This window comes from Delphinapterus leucas, chromosome 10 (assembly GCF_059928025.1).
Source record: "Delphinapterus leucas isolate spDelLeu-1000000601 "Yukka" chromosome 10, BTC_Dleu_Yukka2, whole genome shotgun sequence".
NCBI lineage: Eukaryota > Metazoa > Chordata > Mammalia > Artiodactyla > Monodontidae > Delphinapterus > Delphinapterus leucas.
In genome coordinates, this window is record NC_143138.1 from 21430022 (window position 1) to 21453214 (window position 23193).

General features: G+C 39.7%; 1 protein-coding gene across 2 annotated transcripts; it reads right to left on the reverse strand.

The window, feature by feature from the left end:
* Positions 1-322: 322 nt before the first annotated feature.
* On the reverse strand, positions 323-18502 carry ZNF184 (zinc finger protein 184). Of its 2 annotated transcripts, none has more exons than XM_022562123.2 (6): positions 18207-18502; positions 17521-17664; positions 10433-10500; positions 6895-7021; positions 6441-6536; positions 323-2768 (listed from the first exon to the last, which is right to left on the reverse strand). In XM_022562123.2, exons 2-6 carry the CDS (start codon positions 17525-17527, stop codon positions 808-810), a joined length of 2259 nt encoding a protein of 752 aa, XP_022417831.1. In that variant the 5' UTR covers positions 17528-17664; positions 18207-18502; the 3' UTR covers positions 323-807. The 2 variants fall into 2 exon arrangements, with proteins under 2 accessions (XP_022417831.1, XP_030616076.1); XM_030760216.2 differs by having other exon boundaries at positions 17959-18502.
* Between the last annotated feature and the right edge of the window lie 4691 nt (positions 18503-23193).

Below are 23193 nucleotides of genomic sequence, written 5' to 3' on the forward strand. Positions count from 1 at the left end.
ATGAGTACTGAAATCTAATCCAGTTGTTCTTTCCAGGGTACACATTAGGAGTTTAAAAAAAGACACTGAAGCCAGGATCCCACTCCCTAGGCCAATCAGTCACTGGGGGTGGGGTCTTGGCAACAGAATTTTATAAAGTTCCTTAAGTGATTCCACTATGTAACTGGGGTTAAATAACACAGGTTTAAGCTGTAGTAGAGGATCTATGTAGTTGTGATAAACTTCTAGAATGTTAAAACATACTAGGAGAGAAAATAGTAGGAAGGTTTAATACTTTTACTGACTTAAGCCATTATATATTACTGAATTATTAATTTGAGGGTACTTTACAATTCTTTTTATTAGGAATTGGTTACTTAAAGAACTTAAATGTGTTAGAACAGGAGCATGATAGATCTCCAGTCTAGTTACTGAAACATAAATGCTTTCTATTGGCAAAACATGCATAAATACATACATTCTAGATGCAACATAGCAAAATGTTGATGTACAATAATCCTATTCAAGAATATATTGTGAATATACAAAACCGAATATAAAACTCCAAACGACCTTTGAAATGACCTACTCCAAATCCCTCATTTCACAGAGGAAACGGAAGCTTAAAATGGCTGAATTTGCCAATGTCACAAAGTTGCTTAACAACGTAATTGGCTTACTTCAGCCCAATGTACTTTCCATTCCACAGCATGACGGTGAAAAATAAAAATATTTTTGGCAGTTTCTCAATCCACCCTGATTCTTCTGTACTTAAAAGGACAAACTAGAGTAAATGCATCCCCTATGTTTATGATGTTCCTAGAAGAGTCATATGCCAGGGTGCAGTCTCTGATGTTTGTTGAGAGCAGAACGATATCTGAAGGCTTTTCCACAATCATTACATCCAAAGGGCTTCTCTCCTGAATGAATTCTCTGATGCTGAATGAGGTAAGTGCTCTGGCTGAAAGTCTTCCTGCATTCATTACAGTTGTAAGGCTTCTCTCCAGTATGAGTATTCTGATGTTCAGTCAGATGAGTGCTCCGGCTAAAGGATTTGTCACATTCATTACATTTATAGGGTTTCTCTCCAGTGTGAATTCGTTGATGCTGAGCCAGATGGGAGCTCTGGCTAAAGGCCTTTTCACACTTATTACACTGGTAGGGTTTTTCTTCTGTGTGAGTTTTTTGATGTTGAGCCAGAGATGAACAATGTCGAAAGGCTTTGCCACACTTGGCACACTCATACGGCTTTGCTCCTGTGTGAATTCTCTTATGTTGTGTAAGGTGTATGTTCTGGTTGAAGGCTCGCCCACATTCATTACACTTGTAAGGTCTTTCTCCAGTATGTATTTTCCTATGCTGAATAAGGGATGAGCCATAACTGAAGGTTTTCCCACATTCGTGACACTGATAGGGTTTCTCACCAGTATGAATTCTTTCATGTTTAGCAAGAGATGAACTCCGAATAAAGGCTTTCCCACATTCCTTACATTCATAAGCTTTCTCTTGGGTATGAGTCTTCTGATGTTGATTAAGGTTTGAGAGATAACTGAAAGCCTTTCCACACTCATTGCATTCAAAGGGCTTTTCTCTGGTGTGAATTCTCCGATGCTGAGTAAGGGATGAGCAATAACTGAAGGCCTTTCCACATTCATTGCATTTGTAAGGTTTTTCTCCAGTATGAATTTTTAGATGTTGAGCAAGGGATGACCAGTAACTAAAGGATTTCCCACATTCAGCACAATCATAAGGTTTCTCCCCAGTATGTGTTTTCTGATGTTGAGTGAGGTTTGAGTGCTGACTGAAGGCTTTCCCACATTCATTGCATTCATATGGTTTTTCACCAGTATGAATCATATGATGACGTATAAATGTTGAGGGTCCATTGAAAGCCTTCCCACATTCATTACATTTATATGTTTTCTCTCCAGTATGAATTTTTTGATGTTGAGTAAGGTGTGTGCTCCTGGTAAAGGTTTTATCACATTCGTCACATTTAAAAGGTTTTTCTCCTGTATGAATTTTCTGATGTTCCATAAAGTGGCCTCTCTGGCTAAAGGCTTTTCCACACTCATTACAAGTATATGGTTTCTCACCAGTGTGAATCCTCTGATGCTGAACAAGATGGGTCCTCTGACTAAAGGCTTTCCCACATTCATCACACTTATAGGGTTTCTCTCCAGTGTGAATTCTTTGATGTTGAGTAAGAGAAGGACCCTCAATGAAGCCTTTTCCACACTGATCACATTTATATGGTTTATCTCCAGTATGAATTCTTTGATGGTTTATAAGGTTTTCACTCCGGCTGAAGGCTTTTTCACATTCATTACATTTGTAGGGTTTCTCTCCAGTATGTGTTCTCTGATGGCGAATAAGAGCTGAACAATAACTAAAAGCTTTCCCACATTCATTGCACTTACAAGATTTCTCTTTTTTAACCGGCTTTAAATTCTGTTTGACGCTTGTTTTGGTAGAGGTCTCTTCTGGAGATACTTCTTTTTGTGTTAAAAGGTCTGAATTCACATTGATGCTTTTTTCAAAGTCATTATTTACATGGTCTCTCTTCAAAGTAGGTACTGTCTTGTCAGTTATTTTTATTTCCCTTGGCAGGGCCTGTTCATTTGCCTGTTGCCTCTCTGGACTGCCTTCAGATTTCCCAGTTTCTAAGACATTGGAACCCCAAGGATCATCCCTTTTGTGCTTTTCTACTATTGCCTCTGGAGATGGCTCTTCTTCAGAAATGTCCAGCTCTGAGACTGATATGCTATTTTCTGGTCTTGTCTCCCAGTCTGAAAGAGAAAATGTCAGTATTCTCTGAATTGAGGGAAAAAAAACAAACACAACAACAAAAGTGTTATTGTGGGAATGACCTAATGAAACTAAAAATAAAGCCCTCAGCAAATTCTGAGGATTTTCAAACACAGCCCTATTATTTGGGGAGAAATTTGGAAAGAGCTAAGGAGAACGAGAAATAAAATATGAGAGTAGCAAGAAAATGTCTAATTCAACTTCATAGATAATCTCTAAGAACCAGTAAGGGAACTCCATTTAAGTTGATAGTAAATTTAGAAAGTGACCACAGAGATAGATAAGAGGAGACAGAGATGGACTGAATCTAAAGGAGGCAGTCTGAACTGGGATTCCTTGCCAGTGAACAGCAACAAAAAGTCTAAGAACCATGATTTCAAGACAGGATAAACACAAGACATGACTATGGCTCCATGATTTTTAGCCTAGAAAACGGACAAAATAGTCATATCACTGCTAGAAATGAGAAAGTTGTAAACAGTAGAGGAAGTAATTTAGGTGGAGGAAGATACCGAGTTCAACACTAGGCATTTTGAGAATTAGGAAGAGAAATGGAAGACTAGACTATAATGGTGTTTGTGGGGGTGGAAGATGCCAAAAGTAGCAGGATAACTAAAATGTTCAAATATAGGACAGAAAATATCAGCTCAAAAGAAGGAAAAGAACAGCTAAAGCCATAAGAATGTATGTGAAAAAAAAGCAGCAATGGAGGAAGATCCTTGAGGATGTTTAGGGTAATGGGACGAATAAAATATACTAATGAAAGAAAGCAGTTTTTCAGCAAGCAAACAAAAGAATATAAGAAACACAGAAGCAAAGTTGTTAAAAAGAAAACGAGAACCAGAAAAGTATATAATCAGGACATAGAGTTACAGTACTCTACTGTCTACTCTGGGATAGTTTGTCTTTTGCCAAGACAAGAAAGATGACAGGGTAGTCAACGCTGGCAGATTCAGTAAAGAAAAAAAGGCTGTGTTTAAAACAGCATTTCTTGGACTTCCCTGGTGGCGCAGTGGTTAAGAATCCGCCTGCCAATGCAGGGGACACGGGTTCTAGCCCTGGTCTGGGAAGATCCCACATGCCGTGAAGCAACTAAGCCCATGAACCACAGCTACTGAGCCCACGTGCCACAACTACTGAGCCTGTGCTCTAGAGCCCATGAGCCACAACTACTGAGCCCGTGTGCCACAACTACTGAAGCCCACGTGCCTAGAGCCTGTGCTCCACAACAAGAGAAGCCATCTCAATGAGAAGCCTGTGCACCACAACGAAGAGTAGCACCCACTCGCCGCAACTAGAGAAAGCCCGCGTGCAGCAGTGGAGACCCAACGCAGCCAACTTAATAAATTAATTAATTAAAAATAAAATAAAATAAAACAGCGTTTCTTTGGTTCCACTGGTAACAGGAAGGTACAGCAGACCCCCAGAAAACCCTGAATCTCCTGTGCTGCCAGCCCAGTCACTGTCACCACCATTATCACTGCAAACATAAGAAGCAAGGCAGGGACCTAGAGCTGCCTACCATCCTCTCCATACCTGGTACCATGGGAAATGGTACAGCATGCATCAGCATGCAGAAGTGCAGGCAGCCTCACAACAGCAGTGCTTCTCCAGCAGGGACAAGACGATTAATGTAACACAAGTTTTGGGGAACAGCCAATCAGTATAAGAAATGGATATGTTTTCATCAACAAAAATGACAGTAAGGATATACTTGTACAGCAGATAGCCATAAAAAATAGCTCCTGGGAAGTACTTCACAGGGAAAAGGATATGGAGACCATGGAGTCGGATGCTGTTAAAGGCAAAAAGAGTGTGGGAGTGACTGATCTCTAGCTCAAGTTGGAGTTCCAGTTGAAAGCAATAAACATGCAACAGACTGTGACCAATATCATACACATTGTCATACTGTCCACGTATTAACCAAAAGAGTTACCAGAATATCAGAGGTGGGGTAATGAATGAAGGATTGGAGAAAATTCCAGAAGGCCAGACTGAACAGCACCATTCCTACTGCAGGAAGCAATTCTCACTACCATATGCAAAGTCGAAGGGCACTGACCACAATATTCAGACACCCATGTGCATGGAGAGATAATAGAAGGTGCTGACATCCTGGTTGTAAAAGAACAACATAGACCAGTAAGACAGAATATATATCAGAATACAATCACAATTCTGCAGGGGCCAAGTCACCAAGACAGCCTAAAGAAGAGGATAGGAAAATGACGCAGACAAGGCCCAGGGCCAGTGGCCACCTCAGTGTAACTTTCCAAAAGTTAACAAACTATAAGCACAAGTTAATAAAGTTCTTATTTTTTAAAAATTAGTTTTCTAAATTGTGTTCCATGAAACCATCTTTTTTTTTTTGGACACACCGCACAGCACGTGGGATCTTAGTTCCCTGACCAGGGATCAAATCCACACCCCCCTGCATTGGAAGGGAGTAGTTTTAACCACTGGACTGCAAGGGCAGTCCCATGAAACCATCTTTTAAAAGAAAGATTTTAAAGGTGCAATATTAAAAATAACCGGAATCACGGTTAGGAGGATGGGGGAGAGAAATGTTACATTCTATGCACTCTGTTGGAAATTCATAATTCCCAACTACAAATTAAAAAAAAAAATTTCTGAGTGGTCCTCCAGTAAGAAACCTGCTAAATTTTAGCTAATCCAGTACTTGCTAAATTTGAACATGGCATGCATTGTTTCTCCCCATAAAAAGGACCCCCTACTCCTACCTCATTAAATCTGGAGATATATTCCTTACCTAGAGTGACTAAGTTTGTACATTTTTTCAGGGTCAGATCTTTGAAGAAGTCTCTCTGTGCAGTTTGGGAATTGATGGTTTACAAGAAAGTTATTCAAAATTTCAAGGGCAGTCCAATAAGTGATAGGGTCAGAAGCTACACAGTGAGATTAAGACAGGAACAGGTGATGAAGAAATGACGGCTACAGGTATGGAACTCACTTTTGCACAGTTTGGTTGGGAAAGCAAGAAGGCAGACTGGATGGTGGCCAGAAAGATTAACAGTGTTGAGTGGAAGTATTTGGAATTTAGGTTACCTATTTCTGTTTGAAGGTACTGGGGGTGGAGGCTGTAGATCCAAAAAGAAAACTGTAAGGGTGAAAAGTGGGGTAATAATTATGAGACCAGGGCCCCAAAGGAGGTTGGGAAGGGAGGAATCCAGATTCCATGTCAAGAAGTTGCCTTTAGAATAAAGCAAGGATAATAACTCCTTTGAAAGGAGTACAAAAATAGAATACATGTTGAGACATTTACTGTTTTGACAAAGCATAAGAGAGTCCAGGGCTTCCCTGGTGGTGCAGTGGTTGAGAGTCCGCCTGCTGATGCAGGGGACACGGGTTCGTGTCCCGGTCCGGGAGGATCCCACATGCCGCGGAGTGTCTGGGCCCGTGAGCCATGGCCGCTGGGCCTGCGCGTCCGGAACCTGTGCTCCACAACGGGAGAGGCCACAACAGTGAGAGGCCCGTGTACCGCAAAAAAAAAAAAAAGAGAGTCCAGATGCCTTCCCATTCTCCCACAGGAGCCACTTTAAAGAGAAGTACATCTACATTTCAGACGTAAAATCCTCTCATCAGGCTGGTGGTTAGTGTCAATAACACTCATATGCCGGGTATCCATTACTTACCTCCAAGGGCACCTACTGGAATGCTGGGCTCCACAATCCATGGCTCTGTCCCTTGCTCTAACTGGGAAATCACATCAGGTTTGGAAACTTGGAGTCCTGCTCATAGGGGTAAAAAAAGTTACCTGTCTGCACTGAGAGAAAAGTGCTGTGTCAGAGTTCAGTCTCATCACTTTGTCTTTAGAGGAAAGGATACATGGACAAATCAGATGGAGTAAAGCATATAAAGCACATATAGCTTCCATGTTATACATTCCCAGATGTGGTATAACTTGGGAACTGATCTGGGTTCAGAAAAATTATTAGTTTGTCCTTCTAGTTGCTAGAGAGTAGAAACCTTTTCAAAACCTTGCAAAGTTTAGGAATCTTTGGTTCCTTAATGGCAAAACTCACCTAAGCACAAGAGCACCCTCCTCCTACACACCCCCAGATATTAACGCAGAGAAGTCATCCTTACCTATAGAGACCAGATGTGTATAATTTTCCAATGTCACATCCCTGAATAAATCTCTCTGTACAGGATCCAGCTGTTTCCATTCTTCCTGGGTAAAGTCCACTATCACATCCTTGAAGGTCACTGATTCCTGAAATACCAAACATATTTCTGCTTAGCCATAAAGGATTTACCTCAGAAAGGGGTAAAGTTAGCAATACTGACAGAAGCAAGGCAAGCTCTGGGCTATCTGAAAAATGATTTTGATATTTCCTCCTTCGTAAAATGAATATAAAAACAAAACCTGACTCATAGGATTATTGCAAGAATTAAATAAGCAATGTTCAATATTAAATGCTTAATTTAAGGTCTAGAATATAACAAGTGCTCAGTCAATGTTGGCCACTGTTGTTGTTATTGGTCTTCATGATCATCATCACCATGATCTCCGTGTTCCAAGATATATCGAGTATTAACAGTATACCTATTAACATCAATAATATGTTTTACTACCTGGAAGTGCAAAAACAAAAATGTTTTTGAAAGAATTTGAGGAGGAGACTTACCCTACCACATTTCAAAATATACTAAGTAATATACCAAAATATACCAAAAGAAAAGATAAATTAGAACAGAGTGGTCTAGTATGGAATAAAACTCAATGAGAAACCCAAAATATAGCCATGTTTATAAGAACTAAATGCGATTAAGCAACTTTCAAATTAGTTTTAAAAAGCGGGATTATTCACTAAATGGTGCCATAACAAATGACTGTCTATTTGAGAAAAGAAATTAAGGTGAGTTCCCTACTTCACAGCATACACAAAAATATCTGCTGGATTAGAGACTGAATTTTAAAGAAAAAGCAAAAATAAAATAGAATGAAAGACAGAAAAATAGTTTTATAAGCTTGATATGTGGAAGGCAAAAATTGTAAGACAGAGAGACTGACACATAAAACCACATAAAAATGTAAAACTTCTGTAGAAAACCATAAATAAAATGCAATATTCTGAGTTGCTACAACTAATTAGCAGAAAAGATGAACAACCTACAACAATAACCAAAAAAGGCTGACAACCCAAACAGGCAATTCACCCAAACCATTGTTAACAAACCATGAAAAGATGCTCCACTCCAAGAAAAACATAATAAAACAATGAGATACCAGATTAGTGAACACTGCTTAAAGTGCTCATGTGTATTACGGTGGGAACAGGGCCCTAATGCAATCTATCAGGGGGCACTCTGCCAGGATCTATCAAAACTTTAAATACATATATCATTCAATCCAGATTTATAGCTTGTAGGAATTCATTCTTTAGAAACACCTCAGGGTGCAAAGACATATGTAAAAATTTCCTTGCAACATTGTGAGGGGGAAAAAAAAGCAAACTTAAATGTCTATTAATAGGATAGTGGTTAAAGAATTCATGGTACATCCATACTAAAGCAGCTTATGTAGACATTTTAAAAATAAAGTGTCTCTATATGTACTGATTAGGAAATATATATCATATTAAAAATAGCATACATGGTATTACCCCATTTTTATTTTTATGAATAGGAAAGTTTGTATGTAAATGCAGAGAAAAAGCTAAAAGAATACACTACCGAATATTATCAGTGCGACTGTTTAGTGGGACTCTTGAGGCAATGCAGGGGAACTTCCTACTTTTTCTTTATTTATTATGTATTTGAAACTGGGCAAGTGAGTTAATTTTGTTTCAAAATAGATAAATAAATTATTGGGACTTCTACTTCTAACCACGACAGAGCTACTGGACTAGCTCTCCCAGAGTAAACAACTGTAAAACTCAACAATATAACTGAAACAAGTGCTTTCGTATTTTTGAACAGCAGACAGAACTGTGATCCCTGAGAGAAGGGAGACAATCACATGAGCCCCACAGACCCTTCAGTTTCCTGCCTGGAGGCAGAAACTGAGCAAGACACAGTGGTTTCACTGAACTAAGGAAACAAAGGTGGCAGCTCAGGACTACAGAGGCAGGGAATTTGCAGTGTAGATACTAGAGAGAAGGGAGATACAAAGAGGAGGAGCTCCAAAACTCTGGTGTAAATACTATCTCCACAGGCCATGTCAAGTTACCAATGTGACATAACTGAACCCAGAGTTAAGAAGACATACACACAATCAGTTCCCACAAACAGTTCCAGCGCGCTTTAGGAGCAGCACAAGTTTAGCCTGTGAGGAAAGAGTCAAAGCAGCAAGTCCGGCTTGCCCAATCCTTGCTAATCTCCAGGGACACTTGGATCCATGTTTCTGAACCTTAAACAAGCTCTGAAAACTAATGTTTATATAGTCACCGATTGACGATGTTATTGTGTGCCTGGAGCACTGGGACAGGATGTACCAGACTGTCAGCATTGTTTAAAGTATACATGAAGATTTACGATGCACATGTGGTGCCTAGTTTGAGGTCTGCACCATGGCTGGTCAACAGCAAGTACACGCTGATGTATGTGATCAGCTCCCTTTAAGAACTCTGGACTGTGAGACTCAAGAAGGCTTCCCTGGGTAGAGACATTTCTCTGTCTCTATGGACAACAGCTCTAGAGAAAGTACATCTGTGTGATCATCACACAAGGAGGACTTGGAAGCCTGCACCTGATTTCTTTGGATTCTTATAAATATCTTTTTCCTTCTGATGCGTTTTGTATCCTTTGTTGTAATGATCCCTATCCCTGAGTTATGCTGCTGGGTTGGGTGGGTCATCCTAGCAAATCACTGAACTAAAGTGTAGTCACAGACCCCATGACACAGTCCTAGAATAAGGCTACACTAGGTCAGCCCTAACAAAGCTTACAGTTCAAAACCAAACCTCAAAAGGATCAAGCTGTGGCCAAGATGGAATTAACAAGGACTGAATTTACCCTCCTGCATTAAAATAACCAACAAATTCCAGACAAAACATATGAAACAACAGTTTCCAAGGCACTGAATCTCAGATAACAAAGAACAGTGATCCCCAAGAATCAGTAAACAAATGAAGTTAGCCCTACAACTGCTCCAGCTTACTACCTTGAGAGTGTCCAGGCAGGGGTGCAGGGAAGGGGAACCCAGAAGCGACCCAGCAGACTCCTTGAACTGAAGAGGTAATGCTGAGAGTTTGGGGAAGTCAAGGTGACTAGAGTTCACACAGAGTACTGTAGGGAAGAGAGCTACAGAGGAAAGAAGCAAGAACTGCAGAAACTCTCCTAACCCCTCCAGACCACATACATTTTTGTTGAGTCTCTGTTTTCCATGGTACTCATTTCACCTTTTTAATATTTAGCAGTTATTTGGTCTATTCAGGTAAAGTATCAAGTTTTGTACTTCTTCTGCTCTCTCATCAGTGGCACATGGCAAGACGTAAGCAAGAAGTTAAGTGGTGAATATATTAGTTAAGCTGGAGAGGCAGAGCTAAGAAAAAAGTGGTTGGCAGATGGGAGCCCAGAATGAACTGCCAACATTGGTTTTCAGCTAAACATAACCCACAGCAAAAGAATACACAATCCCACTCTAACGACTGAAATGACATTTGAGGAAATCCCAACTTACCTGAAAACTAGCTGATGGGAGTGAAGTATGTCCCCCTTGGAGAAGGGCAGACTCTGGAGAAGACAGATCTAGGGGAGGAAAAAGAAACCACAATGAATCCTGTCCAAGTTAGCTGTTCCCAGCAATCCACAAAACCCACTTATTTTTCTATATGAAAACAGCAGGAACTATTTCTGCCATTTGAGAAGCCATTTCCTTCTAAAAATCCAAAAAAAAAACCAACGTAACTGCTGACTAGGACCCTCATACTCTCATGGGTAGGCTTAGGAATTAAAGCATTACTTTAAGATTCACAGCTTTGCCCCTAGATACTTACAGTCACATGGATCATACAACTCAATCTACATTCCTCATTAAGTGAGGCAAAATATTTCTGCTGCCTTCTCTGCTACATATAAAATATGAATTAATAATCAGATTACTTTCCAAAAGTCTTCCCATGCCCTTTGAAACGTTGCTATTAGTATAAATTACATATCACACCGACATATACTTATCTATATTACCTACCTACCACAGTGTCTAAACTTAAATACACATGGTCAATACTAACTACTGGCAAGAATACAGAGAGATTAGAACTTTTGTACATTGCTGTGGAAGTAAACATTTACCAATCATTTAGAAAAACTGTTTGGCAGTATATACCAAAGCTATACGTACACCTGCCCTATGACTCAGCAATCCCACTCCTGCGCATATATCCAGAGAAATGAGGGGTTATGTCCACCAAAAGACTTGTACAAGACTGTTCATAGCAGGTTTATTTATAATATGCCCAGATTAGAAACAATCCAAATGTCTTTCAGCAGAATGGATAAACTGTGATATAGTCATACAATAGAATATTATCCCACAGTGTAAAAGAATGAGCTCTTGCTTTACCTAACAACACGGATGTATCTCATAAACAATACTGAGCAAAATAAGCCAAACACAAAAGAATGCATACTGGGACTTTCCTGGTGGCGCAGTGGTTAAGAATCCGCCTGCCAATGCAGGGGAGATGGGTTCGAGCCCTGGTCCTGGAAGATCCTACATGCCGCCGAGCAACTAAGCCCGTGGGCTACAACTACTGAGCCTGTGTTCTAGAGCCCACACGCCACAACTACTGATGCCCATGCGCCGCAACAAGAGAAGCCACCGCAATGAGAAGCCCGCGCACCTCAACAAAGGGTAGCCTCTGCTCGCCACAACTAAAGAAAGCCCATGCACAGTGATGAAGACCCAACGAGCCAAAAATAAATAAATAAATAAATAAATATTTTAAGAAAAGAATGCATACTGTATGAGTACATTTACAGGCATGCCTCGTTTTATTGTGCTTCACTTTATTTGCACTTCACAGATACCATGTTTTTTTTTTACAAATTGAAGGCTTGTGGCAACCCTATGTCGAGCAAGGCTATCAGCACCATTTTTCCAACAGCATTTGCTCACTTCATGTCTCTGTGTCACATTTCGGTAATTCTCGCAATATTTCAAACTTTTTATTATTACTATATTTGTAATGGTGATCTATGATCAGTAATTTTTGATGCTACCACTATAAACTGCTGAAGGCTCAGAAGATGTTTAGCATTTTTTAGCAATAACATATAGTTTTAGATTAAGGTATATACTTTTTTTTTTACACTTAGTACTATTGCACAATTAATAGACTACAGAATAGTGTAAACATAACTTTTATATGCGCTGGGAAACCAAGAAATTCATGAGATTCAGTTTATTTCAATATCTGATTTACTGCAGTGGTTGGAACTGAACCCACAATATCTCTGAGGTGTGCCTGTATATTAAGTACAAAAACTTAGACTAGTGGTTACCTCTGGAGGGTTACTGACTGAGCAAGCACACAAGAGAGACCTCTGGGGCATTAGAAACATTCCATATCTTAGTGTGGGTAGTGGTTACACTGGCATATAATATATAAAAATTAATCAACTGGTACGCTTAAGATCTGTGCACTTAATGTAGTAACTTACACATCAATAAACAAAACAGAAACAAACTTTGCTCTTAGGGAAGTCTATTCAGAGTAATGGTTGACGGGAAAGTCCGATTCTCAGAAAGTAGAGGAAGCAATAAAAGGAACTATTATTCCAGACTTAATTTGACCAGTAATGGAAAACTGTCTTGTAAAAGAAATCTTGAGAAGAAAATGAAGATGTTAGTTGGAGGAAAGTTGAGGAAATGTTGTACATAGGCAGATATGTACCCAAGACTTTAGGAAAATAGAATAAAGAGAAATGTCTTAGGTAAGATGATTTTGATTCCAAGTAACAGAAACCAACAAAACCAACAACAGTAACAGCTATAGAAACCAACTAAGTGCCTGGCAATAGTAAATGCTTAGTAAGTGTTACAAATATTACCATGACTATAAGGGACAGAGGCTCATGAAAGTTAATCCTAACTATACAATCGTGAAAAATCCCAAAAAGAAAAAAAAGACAAAGCCTTAAAATGAAACCATTTGGGCTGATTTAATTCTGAGGAAGTTAGAATTAAAAAGAATATTTATGAAAGATATAAGGGACAAAGAGCTGAGAAGGGGAGAAGTGATGTCATCAACATGGTGGAATAAGAATTTTCTACCATCTTCCCCACAAAAAACACTGATTTAGACAATCATCCATGGTTGAGAGTGTCTTTGTGGAAGTCCAGGAGTCTAGCACAGAAGTTCCAGCACACCACTGGAACAACAACAAAAAAAAATCCAAGATGGATGCATTGAAGAGGGTAAGAGGAACAGTTTCATTTTACCAGCATCACCCCCAAGGAGGTACAGCTCAGTGCCAAGGCGGCCTTCTTGGCCTGTGATTTCTCTCATGGGAAAAAGTGAAAGCATGTGAGTGCCCAGGTTCCCCAGCAGTATGGGACACCACCAAAGATACCCACTTCTTTCTCACCTCATCCAGAATACTGAGGTGTCCTAAGAGAATGAGGGGAAGAGAGCAGCTGGGAGAACAGCAGTCACGGCACTTGGAGGGTATATCAAAGCAACATGGATCCTACTAACCACTTCACAGACTCAATCAGGAAGCCTGACAAAGAGCCACTGGGGATGCTTCACTTGTGGATCCTCCCAACTGCAATGCTCCATGCACCTCCCCTATACACCCTCCCCACAACCTATGGCCAGCTCTCTTTACACACCCTAATGGTGGCAAGAGGAGCTTTTATAGATAGCTATGAACACACACAGAAAGCCAGCCTGACCTCTGCATGATTTGGAGAAAGCTACCAAAAGCATCTGAGCATTAGCACCACCAAGGAAAAGCAAAGGTGAAGCTGTTAGCACCCAGCCTGGCTTTGCAGGATTAAGAGAAGGTATACAATCTTAAGAATCCCCCTCAAGAGGGAACAAAAAGCATGGAGCAGATGTATGCATAGAAGATCTAAGAAAGCCTCAGAATCCCTAACAGAATTGCTGATGGAGGATATTTCTCTCCCAAAGCCAATCAGTAAAGACAGGAGGAGGTGATTTCATCAGTGGTGTTTCTATACACTAAAAAGGAAATATCTGCAAAAGAAATAAAGAAAATAATCCCATTTAGAACAGCATCAAAAACAATAAAAGACTTAGAAATAACTTTCACCAAGGAGATGAAAGATCTGTGGAATGAAAACTATAAGTCATTGATGAAAGAATTTGAAGAAGGCACAAATAAATGGAAAGACATCCTGTGTTCATGGATGAGAAGAATTTCTATTGTTAAACTGTCCATACTACTCAAAGTCATCTATAGATTAAATGTAATCCCTATCAAAATTCCAATGGCATTTTTCACAGAAATAGAAAAAAAATTCTAAAATTTGTATGGAATCGAAAAAGACCCCTAAAAGCCAAAGCAATCCTGACAAAGAAAAACAAAGCTGGAGGCATCAAACTACATTATAAAGCTACAGCAATCAAAACAATATGGTACTGTCATAAAATAGACACAAATACCAATGGAACAGAATTGAGAGCCCAGAAATAAAGTCTCCTATATATGATCAACTAATATTTGACAAGGGACCAAAAATACTTAATGGGGAAAGGACAGTCTCTTCAACAAATGGTGGTGGGAAAACTGGATAATCACATACAAAAGAAGGAAACAGAATCCCTATCTTACACCAATCATGAAAATTAACTTGAAATGGATTAAAGATTTAAACAAGACCTAAAACTGTAAAACTTCTAGAAAACAGGAGGAAAAAGCTACTTGACATCGGTCTTGGCAATGATCTTTTCAATATGACACCAAAAAAACACAAGCAACAAAAGGAAAAAGCAACAAATGGGACTACATCAAACGAAAAACCTTCTTCACAGCTAAAGAAAGCATCAACAGAATGAAAAGATAAGCTATGGAATGGGAGAAAATATTTGCAAATCATATATCTGATAAGAGGTTAATATCCAAAGTGTATAAGGAACTCATACAACTCAACGGCATAAAAACAAATAATTCAGTTTAAAAATGGGCAGAGAACCTGAATAGATATTTTTCCAAGGAAGACATACAAATGGCCAGTGTATATGAAAAGGTCCTTGATATCACTAATCATCAGGGAAATGCAAATCAAAACCACAATGAGATATCACCTCAGACCTGTTAGAATGAATATTACCAAAAAGACAAGAGATAAGTGTTGGTGAGCATGTGGAGAAAAAGGAACCTTTGTCCACTGTTGGTGGGAATGTAAATTGGTATAGCCACTATGGAAATATAAATATATACCACATTTTCTTTATCCATTCATCCACTGATGGACACTTAGGTTGCTTTCATGTCTTGGCTCTTGTAAATAATGCTGCAATGAACATGGAGGTGCAGATATCTGAGATAGTGATTTCACTTCCCTGGGATACATACCCAGAAGTGGGATTGCTGAATCATATGGTAGTTCTAGTTTTGATTTCTTAAGGAATCTCCATATTGTTTTTTATAGTGGGTAAACCAATTTACATTCCCACAAACAGTGGGAAAGTACACACACATACACATATATAATGCAATATTATTCAGTCATAAAACGGAAGGAAATCCTGTCATTTGGGATAACATGGATGGACTCTGAAGGCATTATGCTAAGTGAAATAAGAAAGAGGAAGACAAATACTGCATGATCTCATATGTGGAATCTAAAAGGTCCGAACACAGAAACAAAGAGTAGAATGAGGGTTTTCAGGGGCTGGAGGGTGGGGGAAATGGGGAGATTTTGGATAAAGGATACAAACTTTAATTTACAAATAAGTTCTGGAGATCTAATGTACAGTATGGTAATTATTGTTAACAATACGGTATTATACACTTGCAAGTTGCTAAGAGAATAAATCTTAAACATTCTCATCACACACACACCCCACCAAATATGTGTGGTGACCAATGTGGTTAACTAATTTTATTATGGTAATCATTTTGCAATATATAGGTGGGTCAAATCATAACACTGGACAACTTAAACTTACACAATGTCAGGGTCAATTATATCTCAATAAAGCTGGCAAAAACTTCTCAGCAAAATTTTGTAGCTTTCAGTGTAGAGATCTTGCATATTTTTGTTGGTTTATATTCTTGTTTCATATTTTGGATGCTAATATAAATGGAATTATTATTTTTATTACAATTTCCAATTGTTCATTGGTGATAGAATGAAACAGTTGATTTTTTCATCAAACTTTTTGTTTTGAGATAATTGTATATACACATGCAGTTGTGAGAAATAAAACAGAGATTCTTTGTATCTTTAGAAAAAAAGAGCTGAGGATGAATATAAGGTATAGCTCAAACCTAAATAAATAATGTTAAGATTTCTAATGATATTAAACAAATCCGAGAAAAAGGACTGTATGATAGCAGCTAGGTTAAACCAAACCTGACTGCATAGCCATACCTACAGAATGTAAAGACAATGACAATGCAGAAAGAAGTCTACAGTGACATATCACAGGGCTCTGTCCTTACCCTGACCTGCTGAATGACATATAGGAAGAAAGAGAGGGAATATTCATTAAATATGCTAGTGACATAAAGTTGGAAAGAACAGTTAAAACACTGAATAACCAAGTTAATATTAATTATTAATTATTCTGACAAGCTGGAACACTTGGCCAAAAAATGTGAACAATCATAATAAATGTGAAGTCCTGACATTAAGGATAAAAAACAAGTCTATTATACAAGGATGACATAAATCTAGTTCACGGCAGTTTATGTAAAAAAGATCTAGGACTAACAGCATAATATCGCTGATTTTAAAAAGCAAATACAATCTGATACTAAACAGCAGAAATATCCAAATCAAAAGAAATAGTACGTCACACTTTAAGGTATTTTTCAAAGTACATCTAAATGACTGTTTAGTTTTAGGCAATGCATTTTAAGAAGCATGCCATCATGCAGTAGAGTTTTTAGAGAAGAGGTCTAGATATATCGCATAGAGACCCATCAAAGGAACTGAGGCTATTTTGCTTTGAGAAGAAAAAGAATCTGTGAGTAGGAGTTGTAACAGCTGAATTCACATATCTGAAGGGCAGCAATGTTAAAGAGAGAGCAGTCTCTTGCTTTTGGGGACTAAGAACTAAGATCAACACAGAAGTTACAGGGAAAGGCAATTCTGCCTCATATAAGGAACTAAAAAAAGAAAACACCAACAAGGGAATAGTCTGCACCCAAAATGGAGCTTAATGCCACAATTGTTCAGGCATAGGCTTAACAGATGGTCATCCGCCAAGGATATTTCAGAACTGATTCTTACATTGAAGAGATGATTACCAAGATTTTTTCTGACTGTAAGATTATCATTCTAATTTTTAATAAATAGAAATCATGTGAGGGTCACAGACGTTCTGAATCATTACTCCTTTTCATTCCCCAATCCCAAAGCCAAGCAGAATTAACTCTTCCTCCAAGTCTCTCCCTATAATGTAAATAAGAATCTCTCCCTATGATGTAATTGTTTCTTTTCTCGATCGTCATATATATAAGGTTCCCTCCTTCCACTTCTTCCAGCTCTGTCAAGTATTTAATCTTCATGTCATGGCTGTTCTTTCGCCCCCATTATCCCACTCTCTCCCAAGTTGTCCCCACTACCTTCCATCTCAGGTGCTCATCCCGTTCCTCTTGAAATCTGCACACCAGGGTTTCCCAAGCAGCGTCCCTCCAGTGGGGTCCTCTCTCTGGAGCCCAGATGTCCGGCACGAGTCTGTGCCCTTACACACAGTGAAGCTGGCTGCCCTAAAAGACACAAGATGGGGTCAGCGGCAACCGTCACAAAATTACACCTCAAGAGTTTTGCACAGTGGCCAAGAGGTCCTTGGAAAAGAGAAGTGCCCGGAGAGAACAGTAAAGAGGCATGTGGCACTCCCGCTGAACAAAAACAGAATGGAGATCGAGTACGCAGGTTCGGCCCCAGATTCCAAAAATCCCTGGCGCCTACCCTAGAATCTGGGCAGAGGCGCCCACCTACTCGGACGGTTACCTCGGTGCACACTTGTGGGTTCACACCCCCGCGGGCTCAAGAAGACACACCTGTTGCGGAGCGGAAAAGCTGGAAGGTGGACAAACAGGGCGGGGCTCGGCTCGCGTCCTTCCTCCTAGGCCGGAACAAAAGAACAAAGCCCTCCCAGGGATCGGGGCGGAATAGTCCCACACTAAAGGAGGAGAGGGGAGCCCCCTTCGAGGACTCCCCAGCTCCCTCTCGCAGAGGCCGCTTCAAGCGGAGAGAGAGAGGGGTGACGTCACGCGGCCAGAGGGGCTGGCGGTTGCCATAGTGATACCTGGGCTTCCCTCCCGCTAGAGCGATTTTCGCACTCTGATCCCGGGTCCAGAAGCTCTGGGACAATCACCAAACCTAGTGAAGGGAGCCGAAGCAGCTGGACTTTCCCCCTCGCCAAGCTCTTTTCATGCCTACAGCCGGCTTCAACGGCCACTTCCGCTGGTGGGAGAAGAGAACACCCACCCCCCACCCGCTCGCTAGCGTTAAACCGCGCCCCGCGGACACATAGGACTACGATTCCCAGAGTGCTCCACGACGCTAAACTCCATTTCCCAGAAGAAAGCCAACGTATGAAATCCAGTGGAGCGGGGACGAGTGTTCTCCCCGCTAGTCGTTTGTTCGTACACGTCTCAGGTAAAAGTATGCGTTAGAGCAGTGACTCTCAAGCGTGTGTCACCGGACTGATTTTAAGAATACACATTTACACACACATATATAATTTAAAAACACAAACAAGCGTTTGCGCTTATGCATTGTTTCACAATGCATAACTTGCCTTTATTACCTGTCCTGCATTGTATTTAGTGTTCTATCCCTTTGTTTAAAAAATTCTGGTCGTGACCCATTATATTGACGCTCAACCACGACTCAAATGGAGCCCAACGCCAGTCTGTCGGTGTGTTCTTGGGAGAAAAGAATCCAACAGAAGTAGGTAGGTTTCTGTATTTTTAAATGTGTGGCCCAAGCACTTTACTGTGCTTCAGTGCATCTCCATATTTGTATAGTGGGGCTAAGGTCAAGTCACTCAGCCTGTTGACTGACAAAACACTAAACTTGGAAATCAGGAAGACATGGCCTAAGTGAAACAGGAATGAAAGCTGTGAGAGAACAGTCTGAAATAAAAACACTATATGAAAAGGGATTAAAACACATGCAAGCATTTAAAATGCAGGAACATAACTAAAATCGTACTGGAGAAGAACTGAATAGATGCTATGGAAAAGTGAATCAGTTATGTATAGGATATTCTTTTAAAGCTGCGTGGTTCAAAAGAAAAAGGTGAATGAAATAGAAGAAAGTGATAGATAGATATAAAGGACAGAGGATGGAAAGCCAACATGTGGATGATTGCCCATCAGGAAGGAGAGACCACATGAAATCAGCTATCATTTAACACTTTCTATGTGCCAGACAGTGTTCTAAGTGCTTTACACCTGACTTATTTAATTCTTAAAACAATCTAATGAAGTTGTTCATTATTATTCTTTCTTTACTACAAAGGAAACTAAGGCACAGATGAGTTGAGTAACCTGCCCAAGGTGACATAACCAATAAATGGGGAAGCTAAGACTTGAATGTAGTACTTTGGTCCCAAGCTCCCACTTTTAATCTTTAACACTAGAATCCCTAGTAAAGAGATGAACAACTTCCTCAGTTTAAGAAAGAATGCATCTCTCATTCACTGCTAGTGGGAGTGCAAGATGTCCTAGTTTAGAGGACAGTTTGGCAGGACAGTCCTTAGTTTCGAAACTAAGCACACTCCTACAATATGATCCAGCAGTTGTACTCCTTGGTATTTACCTAAATGAGTTGAAAACTCATGCGCACATGAAAACCTAATTGCCGAAACTTGGAAGCAACCAAGATGTTCTTCAGTAGGCGAATGGCTAAACTGCGGTACATCTGTACAATGTAATATTATTCAGCAATGAAAAGAAATGAACAATCAAGCTACCAAAAAACTCCACAAAGGAACATTAAATGCAAATTGCTGAGTGAAAGAAGCTAATGTGAAAAGGCTACATACTGTACAATTCGAACTATATAACATTCTGGAAAAGTCAAAACTATGGAGACAGCAAAGATCAGTGGTTGCTAGGGGTTTGGGGAAGGGAAGGAGGGATGAATGGTTGTAGCACAGGGGATTTTTAGGGCAGTGAAATTATTTTGTATGATATTGTAATGGTGACTCTATGTCATTATACATTTGTCAAACCCCATAGAATGTCAGATACACAGAGTGAACCCTTAATATAAACTATGGTGTTTAGTCAATAATAATTTATCAATATTTGCTCATCAGTTGTAACAAATGCACCGTACTAATGCAAGAATGTTAATAGGGAAAACTAGGGGGAGGGGCAGTGGTGAGAGCATATGGACTTTTTCTGTAAACCTAAAACTTTTTAAAAAGTGTATTAATTTTAAAAATATGTAAATGTTAAAGGTGCTTCTCTTAAGGTCTCAGCAGGAAATGAGGGATGTGTAGTTAGAAACTGGAAGAAAACTCATTCTTGTTGTAAAGTGGCAGAACTTGGCTGAATTGTGTTCTACAGTTGGGTTGGGTACAGCATCCTGGTTGCTGTGTGCTATTTATAGCAAAATATGTGAGGAGAGAGACAAATTGAGAAAAGAACTGTTAAGCAAAAGGAGCCATTGTTTGATCGTTTGGAAAATTTTCAGCTACACCTTATACAAACGAGGCTTTCGATACAAATTGAAATACATATGTATTGAAAAAACGTATATATGTAAAATTTCTGTCCTCAGTGACTTCTCTTTGTAGTTTTAGCAACTGGGTGTACACATAAAAAAAGTAAGCAACCATAGCAAGCAGCATATAGATACTCCCTTAGTGTATATGCAAAATATTGAGTACCTACTATGTGCCGAACACTAATAAGAAACACTCTCTGCATATAAGGTATAATCTAGTGAATAAAAGTCAAAGTTTCTTGAGTTTTTACTTGGCTCCTAGCTCTAGGTACTTTACTTGAATCAACTCATTTAATTAACTCAGGTTACCAAATAGAGAACAGAAAAGGATGGAAATTCACAGAAAACGCATAGGTTAATAATTTAAGATACAACCCTACCTTAATAATGTATCTTTTTGCACAATGGCCATAATTTTGGTAATAACCAGATTTTTTTACTCAAAAAATACATAATGAATATCTTAGTATGTCATCAATAAATATTCATGCGTTGAATGCCTTTTAATGGCAGCAAAAGTATTGCATCATATTGATGAATAATTTTTTAAAAGAAAAATATTTACCACAGCTTAACAGATACACACAAAAAACATATGAAAGCGAACCATCCAATGCATTTACACAAAGCAAACACACCCATGTACCCAGCACCCAATTTGAGAACCAAAATCATTATCAGAATCTCAGAAACTCCTTCCAAGGGTAGTGGGACCTCCCAGTCACTACCTACCAAGGGTAATCATTACGCTGATTTCTGCTGTACAAGGAACATTAATTTCACCTGTTTTTGAACTTTCAAAAGTTGGAATGGACTATAATATGTGTTTTTTGTCTGGCTTTTTCCACTCAATATTAGTTAGTGAGATTTAGTCCATGTGGTTGTGTGTACTTGTAATTCATTCACTCTCGTGGTGTGGTATTACATTGGGAAAACCTCTCAATATGTCTTTTCTACTGTAGATGGACATTTGTGTTGTTTCCAGTTTCGGCCTAAAATAATAACTAGACTACTTTGTGTTTCTTACAACTCAACCCTGGCTCTTCCTTTACTGAGATCTATTCTGATATGTTTAAACTTTTTTTCAGTGCAGTAAAAGTTGCAGCTGTGTCCAGTCCTTGTTCCCTGTTACCCTAAAACAAACTCCTGTTGATAAATAATTTTGGTTCAAATGCATCACTAATTACTTTCTGTTTTGCATATATATATATATTTAATTTTATTTATTTTTATTTTTGGCTGCCTTGAGTCTTTGTTTCTGCGCGCGGGCTTTTCTCTAGTTGCGGTGAGCGGGGGGCCACTCTTCGTTGCGGTTCTCGGGCTTCTCATTGGGTGGCCTCTGTTGCTGCAGAAGAGCACGGGCTCCAGGCTGCGTAGGCTTCAATAGTTGTGGCACTCAGGCTCAGTAGTTGTGGCTCACAGGCTCCAGAGCGCAGGACCAGTAGTTGTGGCGCATGGGCCCAGTTCCTCCGCGGCATGTGGGATCTGCCCGGAACAGGGCTCGAACCCGTGTCCCCTGCACTAGCAGGCAGAGTCCCAACCACTGCGCCACCAGGGAAGCCCCTGCACATATTTTTTTTAAGCACAAGGTTTTCTTTGGTATGTAACTTCAGGCAAAACTAGCGTTCCAAATGACTTCAGGAAAAAAATATATATATATGCTTGATAAAAATCTATACATCAAATAAAGTGATATGTATAAATTATGGACAGCAATCTTTTATAGCATAATTTCTATCAAAACTGCTTCATGCCTATCCTGTCAGAGCAGGTCGTCTCCCATAAAACCACTGGACATCTTACATCTCTCTCTCTTCGTCTCACTCTCTTCCCTACCTCTCCTTCTCCCTCTCCCTTCTCGTCCCTCTTCCTCACTTCTCTGTTTAGGCAACGTGGTTTCTCTGTTTGTGATCGTCTTCCTCTTTTCTTAAATCATTAGTAAATAATACCAAGAAGTATACAAAAGCCAATTACAGTAATGTTTGCACTGGACAGGCTCAGGAAAACACGTGACCCGCAGTTTTGACTCAGATGGAAAAGTAAGAAGGGGGAAAGGAAACATATTTGCATTGGTTAGATTTCGAGAACATGAACTCCTGTCTTGGCCAAAAATCAAACTAGGATCTTCCTTTTAGAAGGTAGCCAGGTTCCAGGGGCGACAGGAACTCACGAACCATCTATAAATTTTGTTCTTAACGTGACGAGAGCGTGGAAACACACTGTGAAATGCAAAGCACGGTGCAAACACAATGGGATTGATGTTCCCTTAGGATTGATGTGGGCTCGCCACTTGGGGACACCAGAGCAAGGGGATGCAAGGAGGCTTTTCTGCATCATTTCCCTCGCCCTTTACTCAGGACGCAAGTCATCGAACTAAGTTCCTCTCTGAAAGCCACTAGCCACTAGCTCTTCAAGGAGCTTCAGTGCCTGAAAGTTCCAAACAAAAGCTACACGTATCAGGCCTAAAACTAGGATGACAGTCTGATTCCACTTCGTTGGGAGGTTAGTTTGGTTCCAGGTGAGGACATTACAGAGGCCTCAAGTTGTCTGGA